Source organism: Haliotis rufescens, unplaced genomic scaffold, assembly GCF_023055435.1.
Source record: "Haliotis rufescens isolate VD_foot unplaced genomic scaffold, xgHalRufe1.0.p SCAF_129, whole genome shotgun sequence".
Classification (NCBI taxonomy): Eukaryota; Metazoa; Mollusca; class Gastropoda; order Lepetellida; family Haliotidae; genus Haliotis; species Haliotis rufescens.
Window position 1 is genome coordinate 148,113 of NW_025963812.1, and position 27,853 is coordinate 175,965.

The window sequence follows — 27,853 nt, forward strand, 5'->3', positions numbered from 1 at the left end:
AGGGAGTACGAACCTTCATAGAGTGAGGGCCGTACAATGTTTGATCCTCACAAACCTAACACAAGAGATACTATTGTCCACTAATTTCAATGTTGCAAAATACCCGTCAAACATCAGTGACCTTTACTGAATCTGAGCCTTTACGAGATAAAGACGTCTTTTTGCACTTTGCGTTTCGAATTGTTGACAATTTGTAAATGCAATGAATCTGTCTTCCAGACCCTAGAAAATAAATTGAAACTCAAGTCTAGAATGATTTGGCAAGTCTAGATTACCCCAGCCTGAAACTAAGGATTGTTCTGTGCTCTATTTGGATGTTATTTTTATTATTTTATAGATATATATTTTTAAATAAGATAACTTCATTCTGGGACTTAATGTCAGTCCAAAAGATTTCGTACAGGTTAGGTTGTAAAAGTTTCAGTTATAATCTTTTTAAAGTTATATCCATATATGGCCTGATACTTCAACTTCGTTTCAGTACTATAAGATAATACGTATATATAACAAGAAACATTACTCCGTACCTATAATCCATTAATGTGGAAAAAATTAATAAGGTTATGTCACTGGGACAGTGTCATGTTTATCTTTATGAATACAAGTCCAACCTAAAAATCTCAAACCACCCAAAGAAAACACATGTTGTGAAATCTCGTTGTCTCGAACTCTGATAAGTCGTTTAAGATGACGTAAAATCAGTAATCTCTATAGTTCCATTTAGTCGAACTATGCACACAGAGGCTTAGGGTTCGACATCACGGGAAAAAACACTGTTTGAGTTATAAAGTGTTAATACGAATATTAGTAGTGAACAAACAAAAATAAAACAAAATAAAACTTGATATTTTTAATATACGTGTCCCCTTTAAGGGTGCTCTTAAATTTATGTATTCAAGGAGATCGAGTTGTCACGAATGTCTGAATGTCATGGATGTCTGCTGAATAAAAAGCTTCCTTTATGGAGAAAAATATGGCAAATTGGACTTCACGTGGTGAAATGACATATATACTCAGCGTCAAAAGAAACGCGAACCACAGAAACTTATAGAGAAGTATGTACGTGAAGAAGAGATGTTTCCAATGTGCACCAATTTATGAAAATACTAACAATCAGTCACGTGTTACTACAGAGTGTCTTTATTCTTATCACGATATGCTGCACGTGATTTCCAAACGTTTACACGTTAATCCTGCACGAGACAAATGGTGCATCTCGAGTCAAGGATCTATAACGTCACATGTAATGCGTCCATGCGCGTCGATTCACGCAACATCCCAGTTCTTCATATCTTAACCAACATGGTATTCGCGTTTCTTTTGTCGATGAGTATAGTGTGAATCGTACAGCAAGTATGTCAGGACATTATTGGTTGTACTTTATCAACGACAAGTATGGGAACCTCAAGGTAACACAAGAGATGGTCGGGATTGAGATGAACTTGTGTTCATCTTGACGAACCAGGGCCCCGTTCCACAAAGCGATCGTAGTGCTAAGGTGATCTTAACTCCCATACTTTAACATAGCCTTACGATGGCCGTAGCGCTAAGATCGCTTTGTGAACGGGCCCCAGGATAGCAATCTACTTGTAAACAGCTGAATGTTCGGATCCAATCAGAGCTCGTCATTTTGGTCAGTGTTGTACATAAGAGTGAGTGAGTGAATTTGATTTTACGCCGCTTTTAGCAATATTCCAGCAATATCACGGCGGGGGACACCAGAAATGGGCTTCACACATTGTACCCATGTCGGGAATCGAACCCGGGTCTGCGGCGTGATGAGCGAACGCTTTAACCACTAGGCTACCCGACCGCCCCTTGTACATAAGAAGAGAATGTCCTCCCTCCATACAGACAATGCTGCTGAAGCTACATGTACAAGATTTGCTCACATGACTGGGCTTGTGGGAAGTGACAAGTGACAAGTGACGAATGACGTAATATACAATCTGTGCTTCAAGACAGGTAGAGGCCACAGGAAGAGAAACAATGGACTTCGCCTCGACCTATTTATCCTGATACAGTACTGTCACTCCATCTACCACCCCACCTGTCACTCCACCTCTTCCCAACGCATTCGTAAGCAAGAGGCATAGCCAGCAGTGGTGAATAAATGGCAGGAAATACGGCCATGACAGGGTAGAAAATAGAGAAAGCTGTAAATAGCAAGAGTGTCATAAAAGTGACAGGGGAGGTCAGAAATAACTTATCACAACTATATAAAGCGGATTGGGGGGGGGGGGGGGGTGTGATGAAAATGACAGTTCTTTCTTCACAAATAAAACAGTCATACATGTGAACAATATTTAGGGACCGGTCACTTAGTATAGGGAAGAGGGGGTGGTGGATAAATATTACGTAAAATCGAAAAATGGGGGGGGGCGTACTCGGCAAAATATGATACTGACCTAAAACCGATCTCACCCCTACCCCCACCCCCACCAATACCCTAGCCACACCCCTAGCCACACCCTACAATAAATGACCAGCCCCAAAACACGCTGAGTTGAGATGGCCTAAATGCAGTAAGATCAGAATTCATCAGTTGGACAAAACGTACGATCAATCAATGTTCCTTCCGCTTGCATAAAAATATTGAGTATGATAAGTTTATCAGCATCAGTTTGGTCGGAAAGTTCGCCTTTGAAACCTTGCAAGATTCAGTAGAGACGGGGTGTTCACAAATGCTGGGGAGTGTTTAACGAGGTGTTCACGTGGCGTTCACACAATGTTTTTCACTGGGTTAACCTCTGTTGGAACATTTTATAACAAAGATATCTTCGTTCATCCATCCAATTCCGAGTAAAAGCTCTTTAATTACGTCATGTTTTTTACACGATTTCGCCTTACAGAGTACTTAGTTTCTAAAGGCCTTACAGAGTACTCGTTCTTAGTTTGACAAGTCCTTACAGAGTAATCGTTCTTAGTTTCTCAGGTCCTTGCAGAGTACTCGTTTTCAGTTTCTCAAGTCCTAACAGAGTAATCGTTCTTAGTTTGTCAATTCCTTACAGAGTAATCGTTCTTAGTTTGTCAATTCCTTACAGAGTACTCGTTCTTAGTTTCTCAAGTCCTTACAGAGTAATCGTTCTTAGTTTGTCAATTCCTTACAGAGTACTTGTTCTTAGTTTCTCAAGTCCTTACAGAGTAATCGTTCTTAGTTTGTCAAGTCCTTACAGAGTACTCGTTCTTAGTTTGTCAAGTCCTTACAGAGTAATCGTTCTTTGTTTGTCAAGTCCTTTCAGAGTAATCGATCATTTGTGTCCTTACATAGTTCTCAGATTATTAATTCCTCACAAAGAAAAAGGTCCTATGTTTGCAAGTCTATCTTTCTTCACAACTTGCAATTTGTTAGAGTATTCGATCCTCAGGTAGTCAAGTTATTACAGTGTGCTCGCTTCTTCGTGTTCTATATGGACCTGTCCCTTCGATTGTAAAGTTATTACGGACTCACCCTATGTCTGTCACGTGCACGCAGATTAAAATAATAATCTTTGGTTTCACAGATCAAACACAGACAACTGTCCTTTGTGCAAACAATCATCTAAGCAAGGTTTCTTCCGCCCACACGAGTCTGATAAGATAATCAGAGTTTTTCCAGTTCTTCTTGGTCCATGAGTTTGTTCTTGGCGGGGTTGGATGCGATGGTGTCTTCAAGGGGAGAGTCTTTGGTCTCGGCGAGCAGGGACGTGACTACAATGCAGACGGCCATGGTGACGCTCACCACGATGAAGGGCATGAGGATGCTGTCTCCGCCCTGCAACACAACATCCTTATTTCAAACACAGAGTAGGTGGGGGGACGAAATGAGAGGTGGGGAGATACTAGATTAAGGAAAAGAGACAGGGAGAGAGGGAGAGGAAGAGAGAAACAGAGGAGAAAAGAGAGAGAGGAAGATAAAGACGGGATGAAGATAAAGACGGGAGGAAGATAAAGACGGAAGGAAGATAAAGATGGGAGAAAGATAAAGATGGGAGGAAGATAAAGGTGGGGAAGATAAAGATGGGAGGGAGATAAAGACGGGAGGAAGATAAAGACGGGAGGAAGATAAAGATGGGAGGAAGATAAAGGTGGGGAAGATAAAGACGGGAGGAAGATAAAGACGGGAGGAAGATAAAGGTGGGGGAAGATAAAGACGGGAGGGAGATAAAGGTGGGAGGGAGATAAAGACGGGAGGAAGATAAAGATGGGAGGGAGATAAAGATGGGAGGAAGATAAAGGTGGGGAAGATAAAGATGGGAGGGAGATAAAGATGGGAGGAAGATAAAGATGGGAGGAAGATAAAGATGGGAGGAAGATAAAGGTGGGGAAGATAAAGACGGGAGGAAGATAAAGACGGGAGGAAGATAAAGATGGGAGGAAGATAAAGATGGGAGGAAGATAAAGACGGGAGGAAGATAAAGACGGGACGAAGATAAAGACGGGAGGAAGATAAAGACGGGAGGAAGATAAAGGTGGGGGAAGATAAAGACGGGAGGGAGATAAAGGTGGGGGAAGATAAAGACGGGAGGAAGATAAAGACGGGAGGAAGATAAAGACGGGAGGAAGATAAAGGTTGGAGGAAGATAAAGACGGGAGGAAGATAAAGACGGGAGGAAGATAAAGACGGGAGGAAGATAAAGACGGGAGGAAGATAAAGACGGGAGGAAGATAAAGATGGGAGGAAGATAAAGACGGGAGGAAGATAAAGACGGGAGGAAGATAAAGATGGGAGGAAGTTAAAGATGGGAGGAAGATAAAGGTGGGGGAAGATAAAGACGGGAGGAAGATAAAGACGGGAGGAAGATAAAGACGGGAGGAAGATAAAGACGGGAGGAAGATAAAGACGGGAGGAAGATAAAGACGGGAGGAAGATAAAGATGGGAGGAAGATAAAGACGGGAGGAAGATAAAGAGGGGAGGAAGATAAAGACGGGAGGAAGATAAAGATGGGAGGAAGATAAAGACGGGAGGAAGATAAAGGCGGGAGGAAGATAAAGATGGGAGGGAGATAAAGATGGGAGGAAGATAAAGATGGGAGGGAGATAAAGATGGGAGGGAGATAAAGACGGGAGGAAGATAAAGATGGGAGGAAGATAAAGACGGGAGGGAGATAAAGACGGGAGGAAGATAAAGATGGGAGGGAGATAAAGATGGGAGGGAGATAAAGATGGGAGGGAGATAAAGACGGGACGAAGGTAAAGACGGGAGGAAGATAAAGACGGGAGGAAGATAAAGACGGGAGGAAGATAAAGATGGGAGGAAGATAAAGATTGGAGGGAGATAAAGACGGGAGGGAGATAAAGACGGGAGGAAGATAAAGACGGGAGGAAGATAAAGACGGGAGGAAGATAAAGATGGGAGGAAGATAAAGATGGGAGGGAGATAAAGGTGGGGAAGATAAAGGTGGGGGGGAGATAAAGACGGGAGGAAGATAAAGATGGGAGGGAGATAAAGGTGGGGTAAGATAAAGACGGGAGGAAGATAAAGACGGGAGGAAGATAAAGACGGGAGGGAGATAAAGACGGGAGGAAGATAAAGACGGGAGGAAGATAAAGGTGGGGGAAGATAAAGACGGGAGGAAGATAAAGATGGGAGGGAGATAAAGGTGGGGGAAGATAAAGACGGGAGGAAGATAAAGGTGGGGGAAGATAAAGACGGGAGGGAGATAAAGGTGGGGGAAGATAAAGACGGGAGGAAGATAAAGATGGGAGGGAGATAAAGGTGGGGAAGATAAAGACGGGAGGAAGATAAAGATGGGAGGGAGATAAAGGTGGGGGAAGATAAAGACGGGAGGAAGATAAAGATGGGAGGGAGATAAAGGTGGGGGAGATAAAGACGGGAGGAAGATAAAGATGGGAGGGAGATAAAGGTGGGGGAAGATAAAGACGGGAGGAAGATAAAGATGGGAGGGAGATAAAGGTGGGGGAAGATAAAGACGGGAGGAAGATAAAGATGGGAGGGAGATAAAGGTGGGGGAGATAAAGACGGGAGGAAGATAAAGATGGGAGGGAGATAAAGGTGGGGAAGATAAAGGCGAGATGAAGATAAAGGTGGGGAAGATAAAGACGGGAGGAAGATAAAGATGGGAGGGAGATAAAGGTGGGGAAGATAAAGACGGGAGGAAGATAAAGATGGGAGGGAGATAAAGATGGGGAAGATAAAGACGGGAGGAAGATAAAGATGGGAGGGAGATAAAGGTGGGGAAGATAAAGACGGGAGGAAGATAAAGATGGGAGGAAGATAAAGACGGGAGGAAGATAAAGGTGGGGAAGATAAAGACGGGAGGAAGATAAAGGTGGGAGGAAGATAAAGATGGGAGGGAGATAAAGGTGGGGAAGATAAAGACGGGAGGAAGATAAAGGTGGGAGGAAGATAAAGATGGGAGGGAGATAAAGGTGGGGAAGATAAAGACGGGAGGAAGATAAAGACGGGATGAAGATAAAGGCGAGAGGAAGATAAAGGTGGGGAAGATAAAGACGGGAGGAAGATAAAGGTTGGAGGAAGATAAAGATGGGAGGGAGATAAAGGTGGGGAAGATAAAGACGGGAGGAAGATAAAGACGGGATGAAGATAAAGGCGAGAGGAAGATAAAGGTGGGGGAAGATAAAGACGGGAGGAAGATAAAGACGGGAGGAAGATAAAGATGGGAGGAAGATAAAGGTGGGGAAGATAAAGACGGGAGGAAGATAAAGACGGGAGGAAGATAAAGATGGGAGGAAGATAAAGGTGGGGAAGATAAAGACGGGAGGAAGATAAAGACGGGATGAAGATAAAGGCGAGAGGAAGATAAAGGTGGGGGAAGATAAAGACGGGATGAAGATAAAGATGGGAGGAAGATAAAGGTGGGGAAGATAAAGACGGGAGGAAGATAAAGACGGGAGGAAGATAAAGGTTGGAGGAAGCTAAAGACGGGAGGAAGATAAAGACGGGAGGAAGATATAGGCGGGAGGAAGATAAAGACGGGATGAAGATAAAGGCGAGAGGAAGATAAAGGTGGGGAAGATAAAGACGGGAGGAAGATAAAGGTGGGGAAGATAAAGGTGGGGAAGATAAAGACGGGAGGAAGATAAAGACGGGAGGAAGATAAAGATGGGATGAAGATAAAGGTGGGGGAAGATAAAGACGGGAGAAAGATAAAGACGAGAAGGGGTATAAAGCAGGAGAGGGAGAGAGGTAGGGAGGGGGGAGATAGAAACAGGTGAAGGAAAAGAGAGAGAGATGGGGGAGGAAGAGATAAAAGGGGAGGGAGAGGGGAGAAATAAACGGGTTAGAAAAAGAGAGAAAATGCGGGGGGGGGGGGGGGGGAAGAGGGAGAGGAAGAGGAAGAGAAAAATGGGGCGGGATAGAGGGGAGAAATAAACGGGTTAGGAAAAGAGAGATAATGCGGGGGGGGGGGGGGGGGGGGGAAGAAAAAGAGGGACAGGAAGCACAACAGACAGAAAGTGAAAACATCACAAACAAATAGGGATCGATTTTTAATAATCAGCATAATAGATAGATGGATAATCAAATGGCCAAATGGTCGATCCCTTACTAAAGAATATTAAACATGTAAAACCGCAAACCACACTTATCAGACGGAAAGGACTCACCAGCGTAAAGATGAATGGTGCGATGATGGCGCCAATACGGGATAACATTCCAGCTGCGCCATAACCCAGATTCCTGAAGCAAGAGACACGTCATAGTATATCCCTTCCTTGCAGTACGTGCATAAACCTTTGTTATAACACATACATTATCCGCATATACCTTCGTTATACTTATACGTGGCAATGCACTTAAACGTGGCTATGCACTTACATGTGGCTATGCACTTAAACGTGGCTATACACTTACACGTGGCTATGCACTTACATGTGGCTATACATTTACACGTGGCTATGCATTTACCCGTGGCTATACATTTACATGTGGCTATGCATTTACATGTAGCCATGTACTTACACATGGCTATACATTTACACGAGGCTATACACTTACATGTGGCTATGCACTTACATGTGGCTATGCATTTACATGTAGCTATGTACTTACACGTGGCTATACATTTACACGTGGCTATACACTTACATGTGGCTATATACTTACACGTGGCTTTGCACTAACACGTAGCTATGCACTTACACGTGGCTATACACTTACACGTTGCTATACACTTACACGTAGCTATACACGTACACGTAGCTATACACGTACACGTAGCTATACACTTACACGTAGCTATACACTTACACGTGGCTATTCACTTACACGTAGCTATACACGTACACGTAGCTATACACGTACACGTGGCTATTCACTTACACGTGGCTATTCACTTACACGTAGCTATACACGTACACGTAGCTATACACGTACACGTAGCTATACACTTACACGTGGCTATTCACTTACACGTAGCTATACACTTACACGTGGCTATACACGTACACGTACACGTGGCTATTCACTTACACGTGGCTATTCACTTACACGTGGCTATACACGTACACGTAGCTATACACTTACACGTGGCTATTCACTTACACGTAGCTATACACTTACACGTGGCTATACACTTACACGTGGCTATTCACTTACACGTGGCTATTCACTTACACGTGGCTATACACGTACACGTACACGTGGCTATTCACTTACACGTGGCTATACACGTACACGTAGCTATACACGTACACGTGGCTATTCACTTACACGTGGCTATTCACGTACACGTAGCTATTCACTTACACGTGGCTATTCACGTACACGTGGCTATTCACTTACACGTAGCTATTCACTTACACGTGGCTATACACTTACACGTGGCTACACACGTACACGTAGCTATACACTTACACGTGGCTATTCACTTACCTGATAACGGTGGGGTAGGATTCGCTGGTGAGAACCTGAAATGCCGTCCACCCGGAACCTACCCCGACCTTAGCCACCAGAGCCAGGGTGGTGATGATTACACCTCGGGTGTCCGGTGGTGCTGCGGAACAAGGAAAGTCATATCACAGATATATCACACGAACCTCTTTATATCACAGATATATCACACGAACCTCTTTATATCACAGATATATCACACGAATATCTTTAATCCATCATCAAAATTGTAAACAGGACATACAAATAGGCTCCCCAACTACACATGGCCGTAAGCTGAGCGTTCAGTTATAACCTTGTCTGGGTTAACGAGGTTCTTTAAATAAGGTTTATGTGAAATATTTTACTCAATATTTGTAGTTTTAGATGACGTTTGTTTAAATATATGCAATAGTTCAGGTTGTCGTTTAACAAAGCGATCTTAGCTATGACTATCGGTACGTCCATCCCGTAACTATCGATACTCATAGCGCAAGTTCAGATCACCTTGTTGGAAACGATATTTTATGAGTTCTACGGACAAACATATTAATGTGTGTATGTACTGGGATATATTTTATTGTCATGTCTGTAGAGGAGCTCTACATTTTCTGTTTCTCTCAATAAGGGGCCGACCTTTTTTACATTCACGTTGACTGGGATTACTATTCATAGAGAGACCACGTGTAGGCCTTTGCGGGAAAACATACGCTTTCTTCTCCTCAACCCGCGCCAATCTCAGTCCTCAACGATTATGCTCTTTTAGAAGTGATCACGCTTAGTCTCATAAAGTATTCACGACCATCCAACAATAGAAAAAGCTCATCCATTCGTCATCGATGTACAATTTCAAAGTTTCACTCACTTACTCACTCACTCACTAGACTCCCACACCACTACAAAGTCAATAAAGTGTAATTTGTTTTTTAATACTTGTGTCTTCCCAGCATACATTGTGTTTCACTCTTACATTTACAGTGGAGATTAGTGACCGGTACTGATAACTATCAAATAAAATGAAATAAAAATAACAAAAAAGACACTTAACTTATTACAACCTTAATATCACTGGCAATAATAGGAAATAAAAATAATAAAATAAACATAAAAATATGAATAATAAAAGAAAGTTGATAAATGACTGAATCATTTTTGTTCAATTCCTATTTGGTTCATACTCAATGAAAGGCCCGACTCCGAATTAAGTTTCTTTTTTAAAACTTTACAATCAATATAATCGACACGCGTACCCCGCGAGCGACGGACATTATACAAACCATGAATGGACGCTATTATGACGCTAAGGGCGCCGATGACTCCTAACACCAAATAGCCCAAACATGTAAACTTCCGGCCGAACCTGAAACAACAAGTATGCGCATGTCCAAATTATTTACTACTTCCGGACACCGTCAACTGCTAGGTTCGATTTCCGGGTCGAGGGTCAACTGGAATAAAGCGAGAGTCAGGACATTGTGGCACGGAGTATACTGTAAAATACCTGTTACGACTGAAATAGACTTTCATGTACAAGAAACTAATCAAACTCGTGTAGAAATATTTTTTTTCCAAACACGAAGAACCAAAAGTCACACCCGATTGTACAGAATTGTTTTCACTGAAACGGAAGTATCTTTTAATCACGAAACATCAAAAACCACGACGAAGAATTAAATAATGAAATCCTATTCTATTCGGCATGCTGGACTAAAATTTTCCAAAATGGCGATCAATAATCCGCAGCACCTGCTTTATGGCAATTGAAATAATCCGCTGTGAAAGCTGCATTCAAGCTGTTATAGTTATATATACATATTTATATCAATATTAATCAGTTAAGCCTTTGTGTTGTATTTATATTTAACTGTACACCTAGATATTGTCAAAAGTGTAATCGTTTCAGAAATGGAATGGAGCGGCGTGGAATAATTATACTGCTGTGATCATCATGTGTACAAGGTGTTAAAAATGCGATTTTCAAAACAGAAAAAAAAACTTGAAAACAAAAGAAACGTCAGTTCTGAGTGCAAATGTGAAAACTGACACAGTGTTACATGATAAAGTTATTGAAGCAATCGTCATAAACACAATCACAATCGTTTAATCGCGTTGGCTGGCAATGGTGGTCTCTCCTTTAAAGATTTTACTATTTTACATAAGTATAGCAGGTAATAGAAGGAGCCTATACCACGATCACTGACGTCAGTCAAGGGTGTCATTGTGTTAAGATCATGGAGATACTGTTCATGAACAGTGGTCATTGTGTTCAGACAACGCCAGAAACCTATGATTGTGGGTTCGAATCCCGGGTCGCCCCAATTATGTTTCTAGGTTTGTCAGCACCATACCCGTGCTCGAGGGTTTCACCGAAGTGGTAAACGTCTGAGACCTGCATCACTTCGGCCTTTCCTCCAACATTAAGCTGACACGCCTTGATATAACTGGAATACTGTTAAAAGCGGCGTTAATCCAAACTCACTCACTCACTCATGCACTCTAATTGGTATGAACACGGGATGTCCACTCCAAGTCGATACCAAGCTAACACTACCACCTTACACGTACATATTGATCCCTTTATTGCCGTCTTCGCCATGCTAGTGGTTTTGACACAGAGGTCCATCCATGGTACGACCCAGAATATGTAGAGGGCGTCATGGAAGATGAGAAATACAAAATTCTTTGGAATAGGCCCGTATACAGCCTCAGACCTTTCCAGACCAACACACCTGATCTTGTCCTTTTGGAAAAATCCAATGAAATTATTTATATCATTGAATTTTCTGTCCTCGGTGCCTCAAGTTTGGTACCTCCCTATCTGTTGCCTGACATTGGGCGAGTACCCGGGTTTGCGACCAGGAATCTGGGTAATGCAGAAGGCTGCAGTGTTGGGGAGTCTTCACATTTTAAGAAAGGTTCTAAGTGGGTTCGACTAGGCAGCGCTACCTGGGAGAAGTGCCATAAGCTGTCTGGGCTGAAGAGTTTTTTGGTGTTTTTGTTGTTGTTGTTGTTGTTTTTTTTGTGTTTTTTTTGGGGGGGTGGGTTGTTTTTCGTTTGTAGTTTTTTGTTTTTGTTGGGGGGTGGGGGTGGGGTGGGGTGGGGGGGTGGGGGGGTCAAGGGCCCCGAGTTGATGATGAGCTTAAAGAGCCTGACTGTGCCAGGATCACTCAAACCCTCTTTGCTGCATTTATTTATTTTAATCTGTGTAATAATATCAATATTTAGTATTTAGTATTTTGAAGAAGACGATTTAGCAGTACGCAAACTGCAACGTTACACATCTCTATCATGGTGTGATCTCAATAGCTTGAATCAGGGCTACCAATACTTTCCTTCTGCATCCTGTAAATCTTCAGTAAACATGTCAACAATATTTTCATAAGAGTGGTCTTCAGAGATAATTTCATCTCAACTAGTAATACATATAAAATGTATATGCTCAGACTGTTGCAGATGATTAAGAAGTAGATTAATCGAAGCAATGTCTATGTCACTCTCATCCATAGTAGAGCTACTCTAAGGGTCTCTTAATTACTAAGATCAAATAAACACTGCATGTTTATTACTTCAAAATATCAGAAAAAAATTAAATCATCGCGATCACATGAACCCTCGTTATACCTTAACCACCCCGATCCGACATACCCGTGAAGATCCGGGTAGAATAGGTCTTCAGCAACCCACGCTTGTCCCCCCCGTGAAGATCCGGGGTAGAATAGGTCTTCAGCAACCAACGCTTGCCGTAAAAGGCGACTATGCTTGTCCTAAGAGGCGACTAACGGGATCGGGTGGTCAGACACGCTGACTCATATCCCAATTGCGTGGATCGATGCTCATGATGTCAATCACTGGATTGTCTTGTCCAGACTCGATTATTTACAGACCGCCGTCATACAGCTTGAATATTGCTTAGTGTGGCGTTAAACAACATGAAACAAACAAACAAACAAACAAACACAAATACCTTCATTATACTTAAACCACCCCGACCACACATTCCCTCATTATACTTTGTAGTCCTAGCCTAATATGGGTCCGATACTCCGTTATCCCAATAAGTACACAGGCCTTGTTTGATAGGCATTACTTAGAAGTTGACGGGTGACAAGGTAGACACAATTTTATGGATAACAACTTCTTTAATACTGTAAAAATCCACGTTACGGTATAGATCCTTATACCGTTGTCAAGCAGCTTGTCATCTTTTTTACAGTATTAAAGAAGTTAATCCATAAAATTGTGTCTACCTTGTCAATACACAGGCCGTAAAAGAGTTTCTTTGTTATAAAGCAGCATCAGCCCCAACCAATCTGCATCCCTCACAATCGATGCTCTTAACAACATACTAGCATCATCTCGGCAGAGGACACAAGAAATAGGCTTCACATTGTACCCTTATCAGAAATGAAACCAGGCCTTCAGCGTGACCAGCGAACGCTTTGACCACAAGGCTACCCCACCACTCTTTACAAACGTCTGTGACTATGGATCGACCTACGGGACAGAATGCGGACAACATTTGTCCATGCTTGAGGAAATATACAGGCGTGTGAGCTGATCGGGCTAGGTCACGTGGGGACGGTCGTGGGGTGTAGTTTCAAGTACTATACCTGTTATTGAGGTAGAGCGTCGCGATGTCGGCAGGTATATCCACGACGCCCATGAGAAAGATGTTGAGACAGAGGTTGCCGGAGAGAGAGTCCACGCCGAACAGAATACCGTAGTACACCAACGCCAAGCACGCCCTGAGGACGAAGAGATCGGGTTAAGTAACACTATAATTATAAGTCATGTTTGTACATATGTCACAGTAAAGAACACTGTATGCAACTTTATACAAAGCAAGAATACGTTATTCGCATCGGTAAATCTAGGTAGGTTCTCAATACGATGTTTTTTTTGTTTTTTTTTGTTTGTTGTTTAACGCCGCACTCAGCAATATTCCAGCTATATGACGGCGGCCTGTAAATAATCGATTCTGGACCATACAATCCAGTGATTGACATCATGAGCACCGATCCACCCAATTGGGATACGATGACATGATCAACAAACACAGCGAGCCTGACTACTCGATCCCGTTAATCGCCTCTTAAAAGCATCGTCGCGTTTTACAGCATGCATGAATCTACCCCGGGTCTTCATGAGTACTGATGCCAGAACTGGTTCACAAAGCATTACGAGAAAAGACAACCCTTGTTAACCCACATCCCTTCATTTCGCACACCTCAATTTCCAATCGATTGTAAACAGCAATTTACGTTCGCGAAACCATCATTCTGTTAATCGGGAGAGCGATGAAATCAATCGTCTGGATAAACGAGTCAAAGCGTCTGGATAAACGAGGTTCGGGTTACAAATGGCGGATGTTCACACTAAAACTGATAACTATTTTACCACTGAAACTGAACAAGGAGCGACATCCTGCACATCTTCCAGCCTCTATAGATGTCGATGTAGGTATATTTCTTGTCTAGGGCAAGTCTCCTCTCCTCATCTGCAACGAGTTTCAGGATGCCCAGGGTGTGTTCTGGCTTAGGGCGATTGTTGAATTGGCACACTTTGAGGACCACCGCTTCAGCCTCCTCCAAACGGTTCTTGACGGCGAGCCAGCGGATACTCTCGGGGATGTAGCTGGGGGGGAAACGACAAGGGTGAGTGTCCTCTAAACGGTTCTTGAAGTACGGCAATCATTATAACTTTGGGGAATGAAACCCGGGCCTTTGCGTGAAGAGAAGACGCTTCAGCCACTTGGTGAGGTGAGGTGAAATGGGGTTTAACGTCGCGTCCAAGATCATTGCACTTATATAGCGACGTGTGTGTGTGTGTGTGTGTGTGTGTGTGTGTGTGTGTGTGTGTGTGTGTGTGTGTGTGTGTGTGTGTGTGTGTGTGTGTGTGTGTGTGTGTGTGTGTGTGTGGCTGCTTGTACTAGACCGGACTGATGCCGATTTATAGTGCTAGCCCTCTGAGATACCATGCCGCAGTTTAACATGAATACCCCACTCAGACACAGTATACTGACTCCGAGCCGAACAGGCCTTGCTTTAACCCCTTAATGCCGAGCGTCAGACAGGGTAACAACAAGTCCCATCTTTTAACGTCTTTTGGTATGACGCGGCCGGGGATCGAACCCCGGACCTTCCGCTCTCCGGGCGGACGCTCTACCACTAGACCACGGAGGCGGTCTCAGCCCCTTGGCTTCCCTACAACCCTGATTAGCGCGCCAATCTCCCATATAACATGTCCGAATATGGCTAGTCTCAGCTTGTGACGCCCTCAGCAATATTTCATCTATATGACGGCGGCCAGTAAATGTTCGACTCTGAACCAGGCAAACCAGTTATTGATATTACGAGCAAAATCCCTCAAATTGTAATCAACCAAATCACAGTCTGACAACCCGATCGATTTGGTCGCCTCTTACGACCAGCATATGTTGCCGAGGACTTATTCTAACCGGAACCCCCGCATGAGGCCCAGCATAGATTGTGTCCCCCATTTTAATGTGCAATCCCCATGGTATGACAATCACAGGTTGCTGAGGACCTGTTCTAACCCGGAATGTCCACGGGGAAACCAGCATAGGTTGCTGAGGACCTGTTCTAACCCTGAATCCCCACGGGGAGACCAGCATAGCTTGCCGACGACCTGTTCTAACCCTGAATCCCCATGGGGAGACAAGCATATGTTGCTGAGGACCTGTTCTAACCCTGAATCCCCACGGGGAGACCAGCATAGCTTGCCGACGACCTGTTCTAACCCTGAATCCCCATGGGGAGACAAGCATATGTTGCTGAGGACCTGTTCTAACCATGAATCCCACGGGGAGACCAGCATAGGTTGCTGAGGACCTGTTCTAACCCTGAATTCCCACGGAGAGACAAGCATAGGTTGCTGAGGACCTGTTCTAACCCTGAATCCCCACAGGGAGACCAGCACAGGTTGCTTGGGGAATCCCAACATTACGGCCAACATAAGTCGCTGGGGACTTGCTCTAACCCGGAATACCCATCAGCCTCCTGTACGTAGTCACAAGGTCACAGTACTTACAACCAGCCACACAAGAAGGGGATGTGGATGACGCCGCAGATGATGTGAAGATTGGACCAATCGGGGGTCAGCCACGCGGTCAGGGCGAACAGGCACACGCCCATTGACCAGAACGGCATCCCGGAACACAGTGAGCGCCACTTCTTCCCGATGAACTCCATATAATAGGTGAAGCTGACCACAAGTAGAGCACCGACTGAGATTCCCAGGAGGAACCTGAATTGAACAATCAGATGCATTGGGGTTGTCAATCAAGACGCAGCCATGTTCGTGTCAAGATAGTTTAACATTACAGTGCTGGACAAACATTTAAGTTGAACAACATTTTCTTGTCTCCTGGTGATCCTTTGTTACACACTCACTCATCCACCAGCCCTGTCACTCATTCACTCACTCACTCGTCCACCAGCCTTGTCACTCACTCATCCACCAGCCCTGTCACTCACTCATCCACCAGCCCTGTCACTCATTCACTCACTCACACATCCACCAGCTCTGTCACTCACTCATCCACCAGCCCTATCACTCACTCATCCACCAGCCCTGTCACTCACTCATCCACCAGCCCTGTCACTCACTCATCCACCAGCCCTGTCACTCACTCATCCACCAGCTCTGTCACTCACTCATCCACCAGCCCTGTCACTCACTCATCCACCAGCCCTGTCACTCACTCATCCACCAGCCCTGTCACTCACTCATCCACCAGCCCTGTCACTCACTCATCCACCAGCCCTGTCACTCACTCATCCACCAGCTCTGTCACTCACTCATCCACCAGCCCTGTCACTCACTCATCCACCAGCTCTGTCACTCACTCATCCACCAGCCCTGTCACTCACTCATCCACCAGCCCTGTCACTCACACACTCACTCACTCACCAAACCTGTCACTCACCCACCCACCAGCCCTGTCACATACTCACTCGCCCACCAGCTCTGTCACTTACTCACTCACTCACCAACACTGTCACTCACTCACTCACACACCCACCAGCCCTGTCACTCACTCACTCACTAACTCACTCACCAGGCCTATCACTCATTCACTCACTGACTCACATACCTGACCTGTGAATCACTCACTAATCCACCAGCCCTGTCACTAACTCACTCATCCACCAGACCTGCCAATCACTCACCCACCAGCCCTGTCACTCACTGACTCACCACCAGCCCGGTCACTCACTCACCCACTCACCCACCAGCCCTTTCATTCACTCACTTACCCACCAGCCCTGTCACTCACTCACTAACTCACCCACCAGCCCTGTCACTCACTAACTTACCAACCAGCCCGGTCACTCACTCACAAGCCCTGTCACTCACTCACTAACTCACCAGTCCTGTCACTCACTCACCCATCCACCAGCCCTGGCACTCACTCACCAGCCCTGTCACTCACTCACTAACTCACCCACCAGCCCTGTCACTCACTAACTTACCCACCAGCCCGGTCACTCACTCACAAGCCCTGTCACTCACTCACTAACTCACCAGTCCTGTCACTCACTCACCCACCCACCAGCCCTGGCACTCACTCACCAGCCCTGTCACTCACTCACTAACTCACCCACCAGCCCTGTCACTCACTCACCCACCCACCAGCCCGGTCACTCACTCACCAGCCCTGTCACTCACTAACTCACCCACCAGCCATGTCACACACTCACTCACCCACCAGCCCTGTCACTCACTCACCCAACCACCAGCCCTGTCACTCACTCACCCACTCACACACCAGCCCTGTCACTCACTCACTAACACACCCACCAGCCATGTCACTCACCAACCTGTCCTGTCACTTACTCACCAGCCCTGTCACTCACTCACTAACTCACCCACCAGCCCTGTCACTCACTCACCCACTCACCAGCCCTGTCACTCACTCACCCACCCACCAGCCCGGTCACTCACTCAATAACTCACCAGCCCTGTCACTCACTCACTTACTCACCCACCAGCCCGGTCACTCACTAACTCATCCTCCCGCCCTGTCACTCACTCATCCACCCATCAGCCCTGTCACTCACTAACCAGCCCTGTCACTCACTCACAAACTCACCCACCAGCCCTGTCACTCACTCACCAACCCACCAGCCCGGTCACTCACTCACACACTCACACACCAGCCCTTTCATTCACTCACTTACCGGAGTATTGCAAACATCTGCCATGACACGGAAAAGCCGGCGATGACGTTAGTGATGGCGTGGATGAGCATGAAGATGAAGTGGGACTTCCGGCGGCCGAACATCTCCGCCGACTGCCCCCCAGCGAGCGCCCCAAAAAGAACGCCGCCCATCTGTATAGACGTGATGATCGGCGTAATCCACTTCCGGCTGCAGACCAGATCCCACTGGCAATATAAGCAGGAGTGAGTGAGTGAGTATGGTTTTACGCCGCTTTTAGCAATATTCCAGCAATATCACGGCGGGGGACGCCAGAAATGGGCTTTACACATTGTACCCATGTCGGGAATCGAACCCGGGTCTTTGATGTGACGAGCGAACGCTCTAACCACTAGGCTACCCGACCGCCCAATATAAGCAGGACAAAGGTATTCAATACGTCCTTCACACATGGTTATGGCTGATACGTATCCATAATGTGAACTGAACCCTTTTTTTTAACACAGATTTCGAATGTAGCGGAAAGAACCAAGAGAGGGAAAAGGCCGTGAAACTGATCGCAGCTCTACCGTAACTGACCGCCTCCGTGGTCTAGTGGTAGAGTGTCCGCCCGGACAGCGGAAGGTCCGGGGTTCGATCCCCGGCCGCGTCATACCAAAAGACGTTAAAAGATGGTACTTGTTGTTTCCCTGTCTGGCGCTCGCCATTAAGGGGCTAAAACAAGGACTGGTCGGCTCGGAGTCAGTATACTGTGTCTGAGTGGGGTATTCATGTTAAACTGCGGCATGGTATCTCAGTGAGCTAGCACTATAAATCGGCATCAGTCCGGACTAGTACAAGCAGCCACACACTCACGTGCATACACGTCGCTATATAAGTGCAATAATCTTGGACGCGACGTTAAACCCAATTTCACCTCACATCTACCGTAACTACCACTTCACTTCGGGCTTTCCTCCCACATTAAGCTGACACGCCGTGATACAACTTGAATAATGTTCAAAGTTGCGTTAAACCTAACTCATTTAATAAATGTACAGCTAAAGTCGATATTTTCTTCAAGATCATACAGATTTTGGGGCGTTAAACATTTCTTTTGAGCGGGCATATTAGTTAAGTTGTGATATTGCAATCGACCGGTCTCAATGACTACACCGTGGCTGTGTGTAGAATCAGATCGACAATGCGGTCCATTTACTGTTATCGTCAAATAACAGGGAAACAGGGACCGAGTTCACACGGGATGTATCTGGTATATTTAGGACAGCTGTCAGACCGGAGACTGACACAGAAAGATAATATCAGTGTGTCTCTATTGTTTATGTAAATAACGCCCCAAAGTCACCACCCCTACGATCACGTGAAGCCACAGAACGGGAGGTCAAGGACAACGGTGTCAGAGGATCACGGAATTGGTGAATTTTCATCCTTCCGTGTACCTTGACAGACAAAACCAAACCACACAAAACCACACAAAACCACGCTTGTTCCGTGCACTACAAAACAGAACGATATCCTGCATAATAGAACGCTGCCGTACAGAACAGAGGTGAGGTGAAATGGGGTTTAACGTCGCGTACAAGATTATTGCACTTATATAGCGACGTGCATGTACGTGTGTGTTTGTGTGTGTGGCTGCTTGTACTAGTCCGGACTGATGCCGATATATAGTGCTAGCCCTCTGAGATACCATGCCGTAGTTTAACATGAATACCCCACTCAGACACAGTATACTGACTCCGAGCTGACCAGTCCTTGTTTTAGCCCCTCAATGGCGAGCGCCAGACAGGGTAACAACAAGTACCATCTTTCAACGTCCTTGGTATGACGCGGCCGGGGATCGAACCCCGGACCTTCCGCTCTCCGGGCGGACACTCTACCACTAGACCACGGAGGCGGTCCGTACATAACAGAACAATACATTAGACATAAAAACAGAACCTTGCCTATATCATATATTAAAGTTAAAACGGATAGAATTATCATTAAACCGCCCGCATGCTATCAAAAATGAGCGGACGTCTGTAATTTGATAATGCCCTCATATTGCTTGACGACGGGCCAATATCACGCCCGTTGTTAGGTGACGTCATAGGATAGGGATAGGTGACGTCACGTTCAATAGTGACGTCATCTGGTTTGTTCTATGACGTTTCCATATTTTTAAAAGTGGGTCAGTAACATTAGTGTTGATTGAAGTAAATGTTTCAAACCCGATATTGTTGTTTCTTTTTATTTGATAACAAATTCCATCAGCAATATTCCAGCTATTTAACGCCGGTCTGTAAATAATCGAGTCTAGATCCGACAATCCAGTGACTGACACCATGAGCATCAATCGACGCAAATGGGATACGATGACATGCATCAACCAAGTCAGCGAGCCTGAGCACTCGATCCCGTTAGTCGCCTCTTACGACAAGCACAGTCGCCTTTTACGGCAAGCGTGGGTTGCTGAATATGACTAGGCCAACAACTCGACTGGACGGAAGAGGACAGAAGCGTCTTAGTGCAGATGCAAAAGCAAGCAACAAAGTATTTCGAAAAAACAGATGGACCAACAAAACACAGGATCGTTTATACAACCTTAGAACCGCTCACAATATAACTATGCCTCTATTACGAGCTAAGTTATCTGAATCCTCGTTTATACCATCCGCGATCAAATTGTGGAATACATTACCTATTCAGCAAAGGAATATTGAAACATTCCCTCGATTTAAATCCAGTTTAAGAACAGATAGTACTACAGTTCCATCATATTTCTCATATGGTTTAAGTAAAATTAACATAATACGTACAAAATTAAGATATGATGACAGTGAATTAAAAAATGACTTATTTAGAAAAGGTTTAAACGAGGATCCGAAATGCCGATGTGGCAGCCCATGTGAAAATTCATATCATTTTTTCATTGAATGTCCTTTACTTAAATCAGAAAGAAACGAATTGTTGCACTCATTACTATTAATTGTAAAAGATACTTGTGATGTACATATTAACCTGATGCTTGTTCGAAAAGAAATTTTACCTAATCATGTGAACGAAACCATTTTTAGGAATGTACATACATATATAAAGAAAACAAAAAGGTTTGAGTGAGCAGTGTGAATGTACATACGTTTCTCTATCTCTTTCCTTTCTGTCATTTGATTTATTAACTGTAAATAAGCATACATGTAAATCTATGGGAGAGGGCGTTCTAAGTTGTGATAACTTGTGCCAAATCCTTTTCATGAGAATAAAATATGTTTAAACTAAAACAGGATCGTTTTGTAAAAATGACCAAAAAAACTCACCTCGTTAACAATCGTGTTGTAGGTGTCGCTGTACACGCGCCTGCACGTGTCATTGCCGTCGGTGTAGCACTTGTGAAACGTTGTGTTGTCGAAGCTGACATTGCCATGTTTGGAATGGTTACCCCCCTCAGAGCCGGGCAGGCACCACCAATCTGGTATCGTTCCAGTGAAGGACATCACCAACATGCTCCAGCCTAGGAGACCACGTGGCCCCAGAACGGTCACCAGCATGATCTTCTGGAAGCGTCCAAATGTCCAGATCTCCTCAATAATCTCCTCCACGTGCATGTTGGAGACGTTGACAACCACGGAATGTGAGAGAGATGAGGGGATGAGTATGTCAGCGGATGGTGGTCAAAACCCCAGGTATGAAGCAGTTTCCGTCACTTCAGGGAGTTTCACGCACGGCGCAGAACTGTGAGCATCCAATCATTGTCTTTGCATCTTGACTGGAAGGGAAATATGAATTGCTAATAAAACCGACAAAACCTTTCCGTATTTGTAAGAGATCTCTGCGAAAAGCAGAGTCGATTGTACGATTCCGACTATATCATGAGCATGTGTTTGTAAATCACTCTCAAATTGGGATGACACCAGGTGTTCGCGAAAAGGTGTGGATACCCGACACCCGTCATAAAAACACATGCAAAGGCAAGGCAATTGTTCATCTGAACGTATGGTACACGTCAATATAGGGAATTGCATCGGACAGCATTCTTTTTTTTTGTAACTGATGCGTCAAATTTTGAAATGTCCCCGACATGTCTTCCACAAAACATTTAAAAAGCTTTACTGAGGCCTTGAATCTTGTAACCGTGAAAAACAACTTCTGAGCAAGAGTCGTATGACGCTCTTTGAAATCTTGGAAGAGAGAGCATGCTCGATTGTACCTCGAAAGGCTGGAGCTGCTGGAATATCGCTCGACATAAAGTGAAAGATGACTAATGGGTAGTTGAAGTCATCCCTCTTGTCATACAGTCTTGTGGAGAGTGTTTGTCACTCTGAATCTTTATGCAAAGACCTTAATAAGAAATAGATGAGGCGGTCTCACTGGTCTCCTTAATTTCTAGTTCAGGTGGGTAGATCAGACGAAGGGAATTGGCCATTTGATTGTTATTCCAAAATCATCGATTTACTTGAAGTTTAAGTTAAACTTTGCTAAATAACCTTGTTTTGACTTTGCCAATCAGAGCAGAAATTCTGATTCATATGCATAAAGAAACAAATCTGCAAGAAGGGAGCACAATTGGTGCCCATGGGGATGCCTACTTATTACCCAAACAATTAATGACTTACATCAATTTTACAGAGATGTTATCAATATTTCACATATTGTTTTCTCAGTAAACTTCAGATGGCATTTGCTTTCATATTTGACAAATTGCCATGAACATTAAAAATAATTATGTCGGAAACACACCACATAATATAACATAAAAGACACCCGAATGTCTATAGCTAATCTGTTATGGCTGGTGGGGGCACGGGTGGCCCAGTCGTCTAAGGCGCCGCGATTCGCTGTGCAGAGTTGCGTCCCTTGGGCACGCCAGAAACCTATGGTTGTGGGTTCGAATCCCGCTTCACCCCGATTATGTTTCTAGGTTTGTCAGCACCATACCCGTGCTCGTGGGTTTCACCGAAGTGGTAAACGTCTGAGACCTGCATCACTTCGGGCTTTCCTCCCACATTAAGCTGACACGCCGTGATATAACTGGAATACTGTTAAAAGCGGCGTAAAACCCAACTCACTCACTCACTCACTGTTATGGCTGGTGGATAAACAATATCCCATTTGTGGGTGTTCTTTAACTTTTCTTTTTGTACTTTATACCTACTGAAATGGTGTTGGGAAAGAAACGTCTGACAATTTGAACAATCCATCAAATACCAATTATGGTTTAACATAATAACATAAATATATGTAAATTCACTGAGGAAATGTGAGTGATCCGTTTCTGTTTGTATGATTAACAATTTGTATGTACTTGGTAATATGCAATTCAATAAGTTGCTATATGTTATAGCTTTATTCCACGATCCTGCAAGGGCTGTTTATGAGATGGAGATAATTGCAATGTTCTCAGGGATTATTCTGGCCTCCTCTGGTCCAACAGCAATGCCATTGTTTGGCGTCTGAGATTTTGCTAACTATCCTACATCTTCATCAAACTGTATTTGCTCTTCGTTATTTATGACACGTATTATGATGCAATTAATGTTACGAGATCATTTAGATAATATATCATTATCCATAAATTATTAACACACTTAATTATTCCACAGCGAATATCTAAATATGTGTATATTATAGGATAATGAGCATTTTCAACTGAAACAAACTTACGAATCACAATCTTTTTATTTATTTCTGTTCATTGTCGTCTTAAGGGGAATCTTTCACCAGTACAATCATAGATCGTTCAGCAAACGTGTTTACCACGATCAGCTGTTCATTTCGGGAGACAACAATCTGCAGGTATCAAATTTCTAGTTCTTTGACAAAGTGTTTAGATCTTAATTGAATATATTTTAGGGGCAAGACATCAAATAGCGACTGTTTTGAGTCGTGTTGCAGTCTCCTGACAAAATATTTACATTCGAGAAATATTTTTTTTAAACACGGTGCTTTCGTGAATTTCGTTGTCCGTTTCCGTCTGTACTTTGTCCCGACTATAAAGAAGGAAATACTGTGGATTGTTTAATTAGTAGTGATAGTTCATCATATGTTCACTATGCAATGACTATTGCTCCAGGTCACCCTGTTGTTTAATAAGTTGTGATAGTTCATCATATGTTCACTATGCAATGACTATTGCTCCAGGTCACCCTGTTGTTTAATTAGTAGTGACAGTTCATCATATGTTCACTATACAAAGACTATTGCTCCAGGTCACCCTGTTGTTTAATAAGTTGTGATAGTTCATCATATGTTCACTATGCAATGACTATTGCTCCAGGTCACCCTGTTGTTTAATGAGTAGTGACAGTTCATCATATGTTCACTATACAAAGACTATTGCTCCAGGTCACCCTGTTGTTTAATTAGTAGTGAAAATTCATCATATGTTCACTATGCAATGACTATTGCTCCAGGTCACCCTGTTGTTTAATTAGTTGTGACAGTTCATCATATGTTCACTATGCAATGACTATTGCTATAGGTCACCCTGTTGTTTAATTAGTAGTGACAGTTCATCATATGTTCACTATACAATGACTATTGCTCCAGGTCACCCTGTTGTTTAATTAGTAGTGATAGTTCATCATATGTTCACTATGCAATGACTATTGCTCCAGGTCACCCTGTTGTTTAATTAGTAGTGATAGTTCATCATATGTTCACTATGCAATGACTATTGCTCCAGGTCACCCTGTTGTTTAATTAGTTGTGACAGTTCATCATATGTTCACTATGGAATGACTATTGCTCCAGGTCACCCTGTTGTTTAATTAGTAGTGATAGTTCATCATATGTTCACTATGCAATGACTATTGCTCCAGGTCACCCTGTTGTTTAATAAGTAGTGACAGTTCATCATATGTTCACTATGCAATGACTATTGCTCCAGGTCACCCTGTTGTTTAATAAGTAGTGACAGTTCATCATATGTTCACTATGCAAAGACTTTTGCTCCAGGTCATCCTGTTGTTTAATTAGTAGTGATAGTTCATCATATGTTCACTATGCAATGACTTTGCTCCAGGTCACCCTGTTGTTTAATTAGTTACAATTAAGTATTAATTTATTTGACTTGGCGTCTTTGCGATGTGCAACAGCCAGAAAATGTTGACACTTAAACGGAAGCTGAAAACAATGTTGACTTCATGTTTATGAGTTACGTTTAAAAGATTAAGACACATTTTAACTTTTATGGACAAATACGGAAGCAAGCGCATCGTAGCATATTCTAAACTCTAAATTCAATTTGATGTTTGACCAATAGAAATAGTTCAAAATGTGTAATGCCCTTACGGCGGTCATTCTTGCAGGAGGGGACTTCGTGGAAACTCTGCCCCCAGTGTCGTCGTACCTAAAGGCTAGGAGAATATCATCTAAAATACGATCGTTTGTACTTTGAATTTGTATATTATTATGGAGAAAATATTAATATTATCATGAAGAGTTGTAGGCATATCTTTTAAGCTTTTGTTTCAAGTCATTAAAAAGAAACTCTGACTAGGACACAAACACAACTTTAACGAGGACACACACAAACAATCGGTTTACCTTGCACTTGACACGACGCTATGAAGTGGACTGACGGCGTGAGCAAGTCCTCGGGCAATACATACTTGAAGATAACTGATCCAGAACTTCTAACACAATTACCTGCATCACAGTGGTATGTCAAGGGGCGTTCTATCTCTGTATATTTTACGCTCACCTTGGACCTGAGAAGGTGAACTTATGTCAAGGATTCCATCACTATGTCCCTACTTGCAACATCGTGACACTTAACAGTGCCTGATTTTACTAAATAGTATGCCTTTATACGTGTTATAGAGCAATTAACAGTGCCTGATTTTACTAAATAGTATGCCTTTATACGTGTTATAGAGCAATTAGCAATGCTTGTTTATACTAAATGGTATGCCTTTATACGTGTTATAGAGCAATTAACAATGCCTGTTTTTACTAAATAGTATGCCTTTATACGTGTTATAGAGCAATTAACAGTGCCTGATTTTACTAAATAGTATGCCTTTATACGTGTTATAGAGCAATTAGCAATGCTTGTTTATACTAAATGGTATGCCTTTATACGTGTTATAGAGCAATTAACAATGCCTGTTTTTACTTAAAAGTATGCCTTTAAACGTGTTATAGAGTAATTACAATGCCTGTTTTTACTAAATAGTATGCCTTTATACGTGTTATAGAGCAATTAACAATGCCTGTTTTTACTAAATAGTATACCTTTATAAGTGTTATAGAGCAATTAACAGTGCCTGTTTTTACTAAATAGTATGCCTTTATACGTGTTATAGAGCAATTAACAGTGCCTGATTTTACTAAATAGTATGCCTTTATACGTGTTATAGAGCAATTAACAATGCTTGTTTATACTAAATGGTATGCCTTTATACGTGTTATAGAGCAATTAACAATGCCTGTTTTTACTTAAAAGTATGCCTTTAAACGTGTTATAGAGTAATTACAATGCCTGTTTTTACTAAATAGTTTGCCTTTTTACGTATTATAGAGCAATTAACAATGCCTGTTTTTCCTTCTAAGTATGCCTTTATACGTGTTAAAGAGCAATTAACAATGCCTGTTTTTACTTAAAAGTATGCCTTTATACGTGTTATAGAGCAATTAACAATATCTGTTTTTACTTAAAAGTATGCCTTTATACGTGTTATAGAGCAATTAACAATGCCTGTTTTTACTAAATAGTATGCCTTTATACGTGTTACAGAGCAGTTAACAATGCCTGGTTTCACTTCTAAGTATGCCTTTGTACCTGTTATAGAGCAATTAACAATATCTGTTTTTACTTAAAAGTATGCCTTTATACGTGTTATAGAGCAATTAACAATATCTGTTTTTACTTAAAAGTATGCCTTTATACGTGTTATAGAGCAATTAACAATGCCTGTTTTTTCTTAAAAGTATGCCTTTATATGAGTAATACAGAACTTAACAATGTCAGGTTTTACTTAATATTGTACCTTTATACGTGTGTCATAGTTCCAAAATACGTTATATTTTCTTCTATTTTTCATAAATAATTTTGACTTTATAAAAATAAGACTAAACAACATATTTTGTGTATATTACTCAATAATGTGTGTACTTAAACCCTATCTCAGTCCGCGATGATATACGCCGGCCTTCAGTCACAAGTTTTGGTTGATAAAAATTATGTATTAAGCGATTACTGTCACTCCAGCTTGATAACGTTGTAAGAACCTACATCGAAACGTCGCTATATGCATTAGTAATTTAGCAGTGAACATTCATTTACTTTCAATGATAGGGTCCACACATGGTTGCTCAAGTTTAATGCAGAGAAAAAGTAATATGTTTTACTTTGTCGCAAGAGAACGTTCCCTTAATGAACACTCATTTTTTTTTTTAATATTAAGTCAAATTAAATTCATTTCACAATATTTGGGCATCACCCTATCACAAGACACCAAATGGTCCAAACGTATAGATGATAATTACTTCTAAGTTAAGTTTTAAGTACTTCTAAAATGGTATCATCCAGGAGAAAACGAAAATGGAATAAATCTCTCAAAAAGGAAGGTATGTTTTATAAGACAAATCTTAGAATAAGCATCTGACTTGAACTTATGTAACTGGGGACAAGGGTGGCCCAGTCGTTTAAGGCGCCGCGATTCGCTGTGTAGAGTTGCGTCCCTTGGGCACGCCAGAAACCTATGATTGTGGGTTCGAATCCCGTTTCGCCCCGATTATGTTTCTAGGTTTGTCAGCACCATACCCGTGCTCGTGGGTTTCACCGTAGTGGTAAACGCCTGAGACCTACATCACTTCGGGCTTTCCTCCCACATTAAGCTGACACGACGCGAT

General features: G+C 43.0%; 1 protein-coding gene across 5 annotated transcripts in view; it reads right to left on the minus strand.

The window, feature by feature from the left end:
• Positions 1-835: 835 nt before the first annotated feature.
• The window catches only part of LOC124110913 (organic cation transporter protein-like), a 64,350-nt gene continuing 37,332 nt past the window's right edge, over positions 836-27,853 (minus strand). For 4 of the 5 annotated variants that reach the window (XM_048394038.1, XM_048394037.1, XM_048394040.1 and 1 more), the window contains exons 2-10: positions 21,316-21,764; positions 18,038-18,243; positions 15,885-16,100; positions 14,232-14,468; positions 13,445-13,579; positions 10,112-10,194; positions 8,838-8,958; positions 7,571-7,643; positions 836-3,754 (exon numbers count right to left, since the gene is read on the minus strand). In XM_048394038.1, the coding sequence (XP_048249995.1) occupies positions 3,584-3,754; positions 7,571-7,643; positions 8,838-8,958; positions 10,112-10,194; positions 13,445-13,579; positions 14,232-14,468; positions 15,885-16,100; positions 18,038-18,243; positions 21,316-21,603 (1,530 nt within the window). In that variant the 5' untranslated portion in view covers positions 21,604-21,764 and the 3' untranslated portion in view covers positions 836-3,583. Of the gene's footprint in view, positions 3,755-7,570; positions 7,644-8,837; positions 8,959-10,111; positions 10,195-13,444; positions 13,580-14,231; positions 14,469-15,884; positions 16,101-18,037; positions 18,244-21,315; positions 21,765-25,543; positions 25,576-27,853 lie in introns of those variants that run through there. The other variant, XM_048394041.1, reaches the window with a different exon arrangement.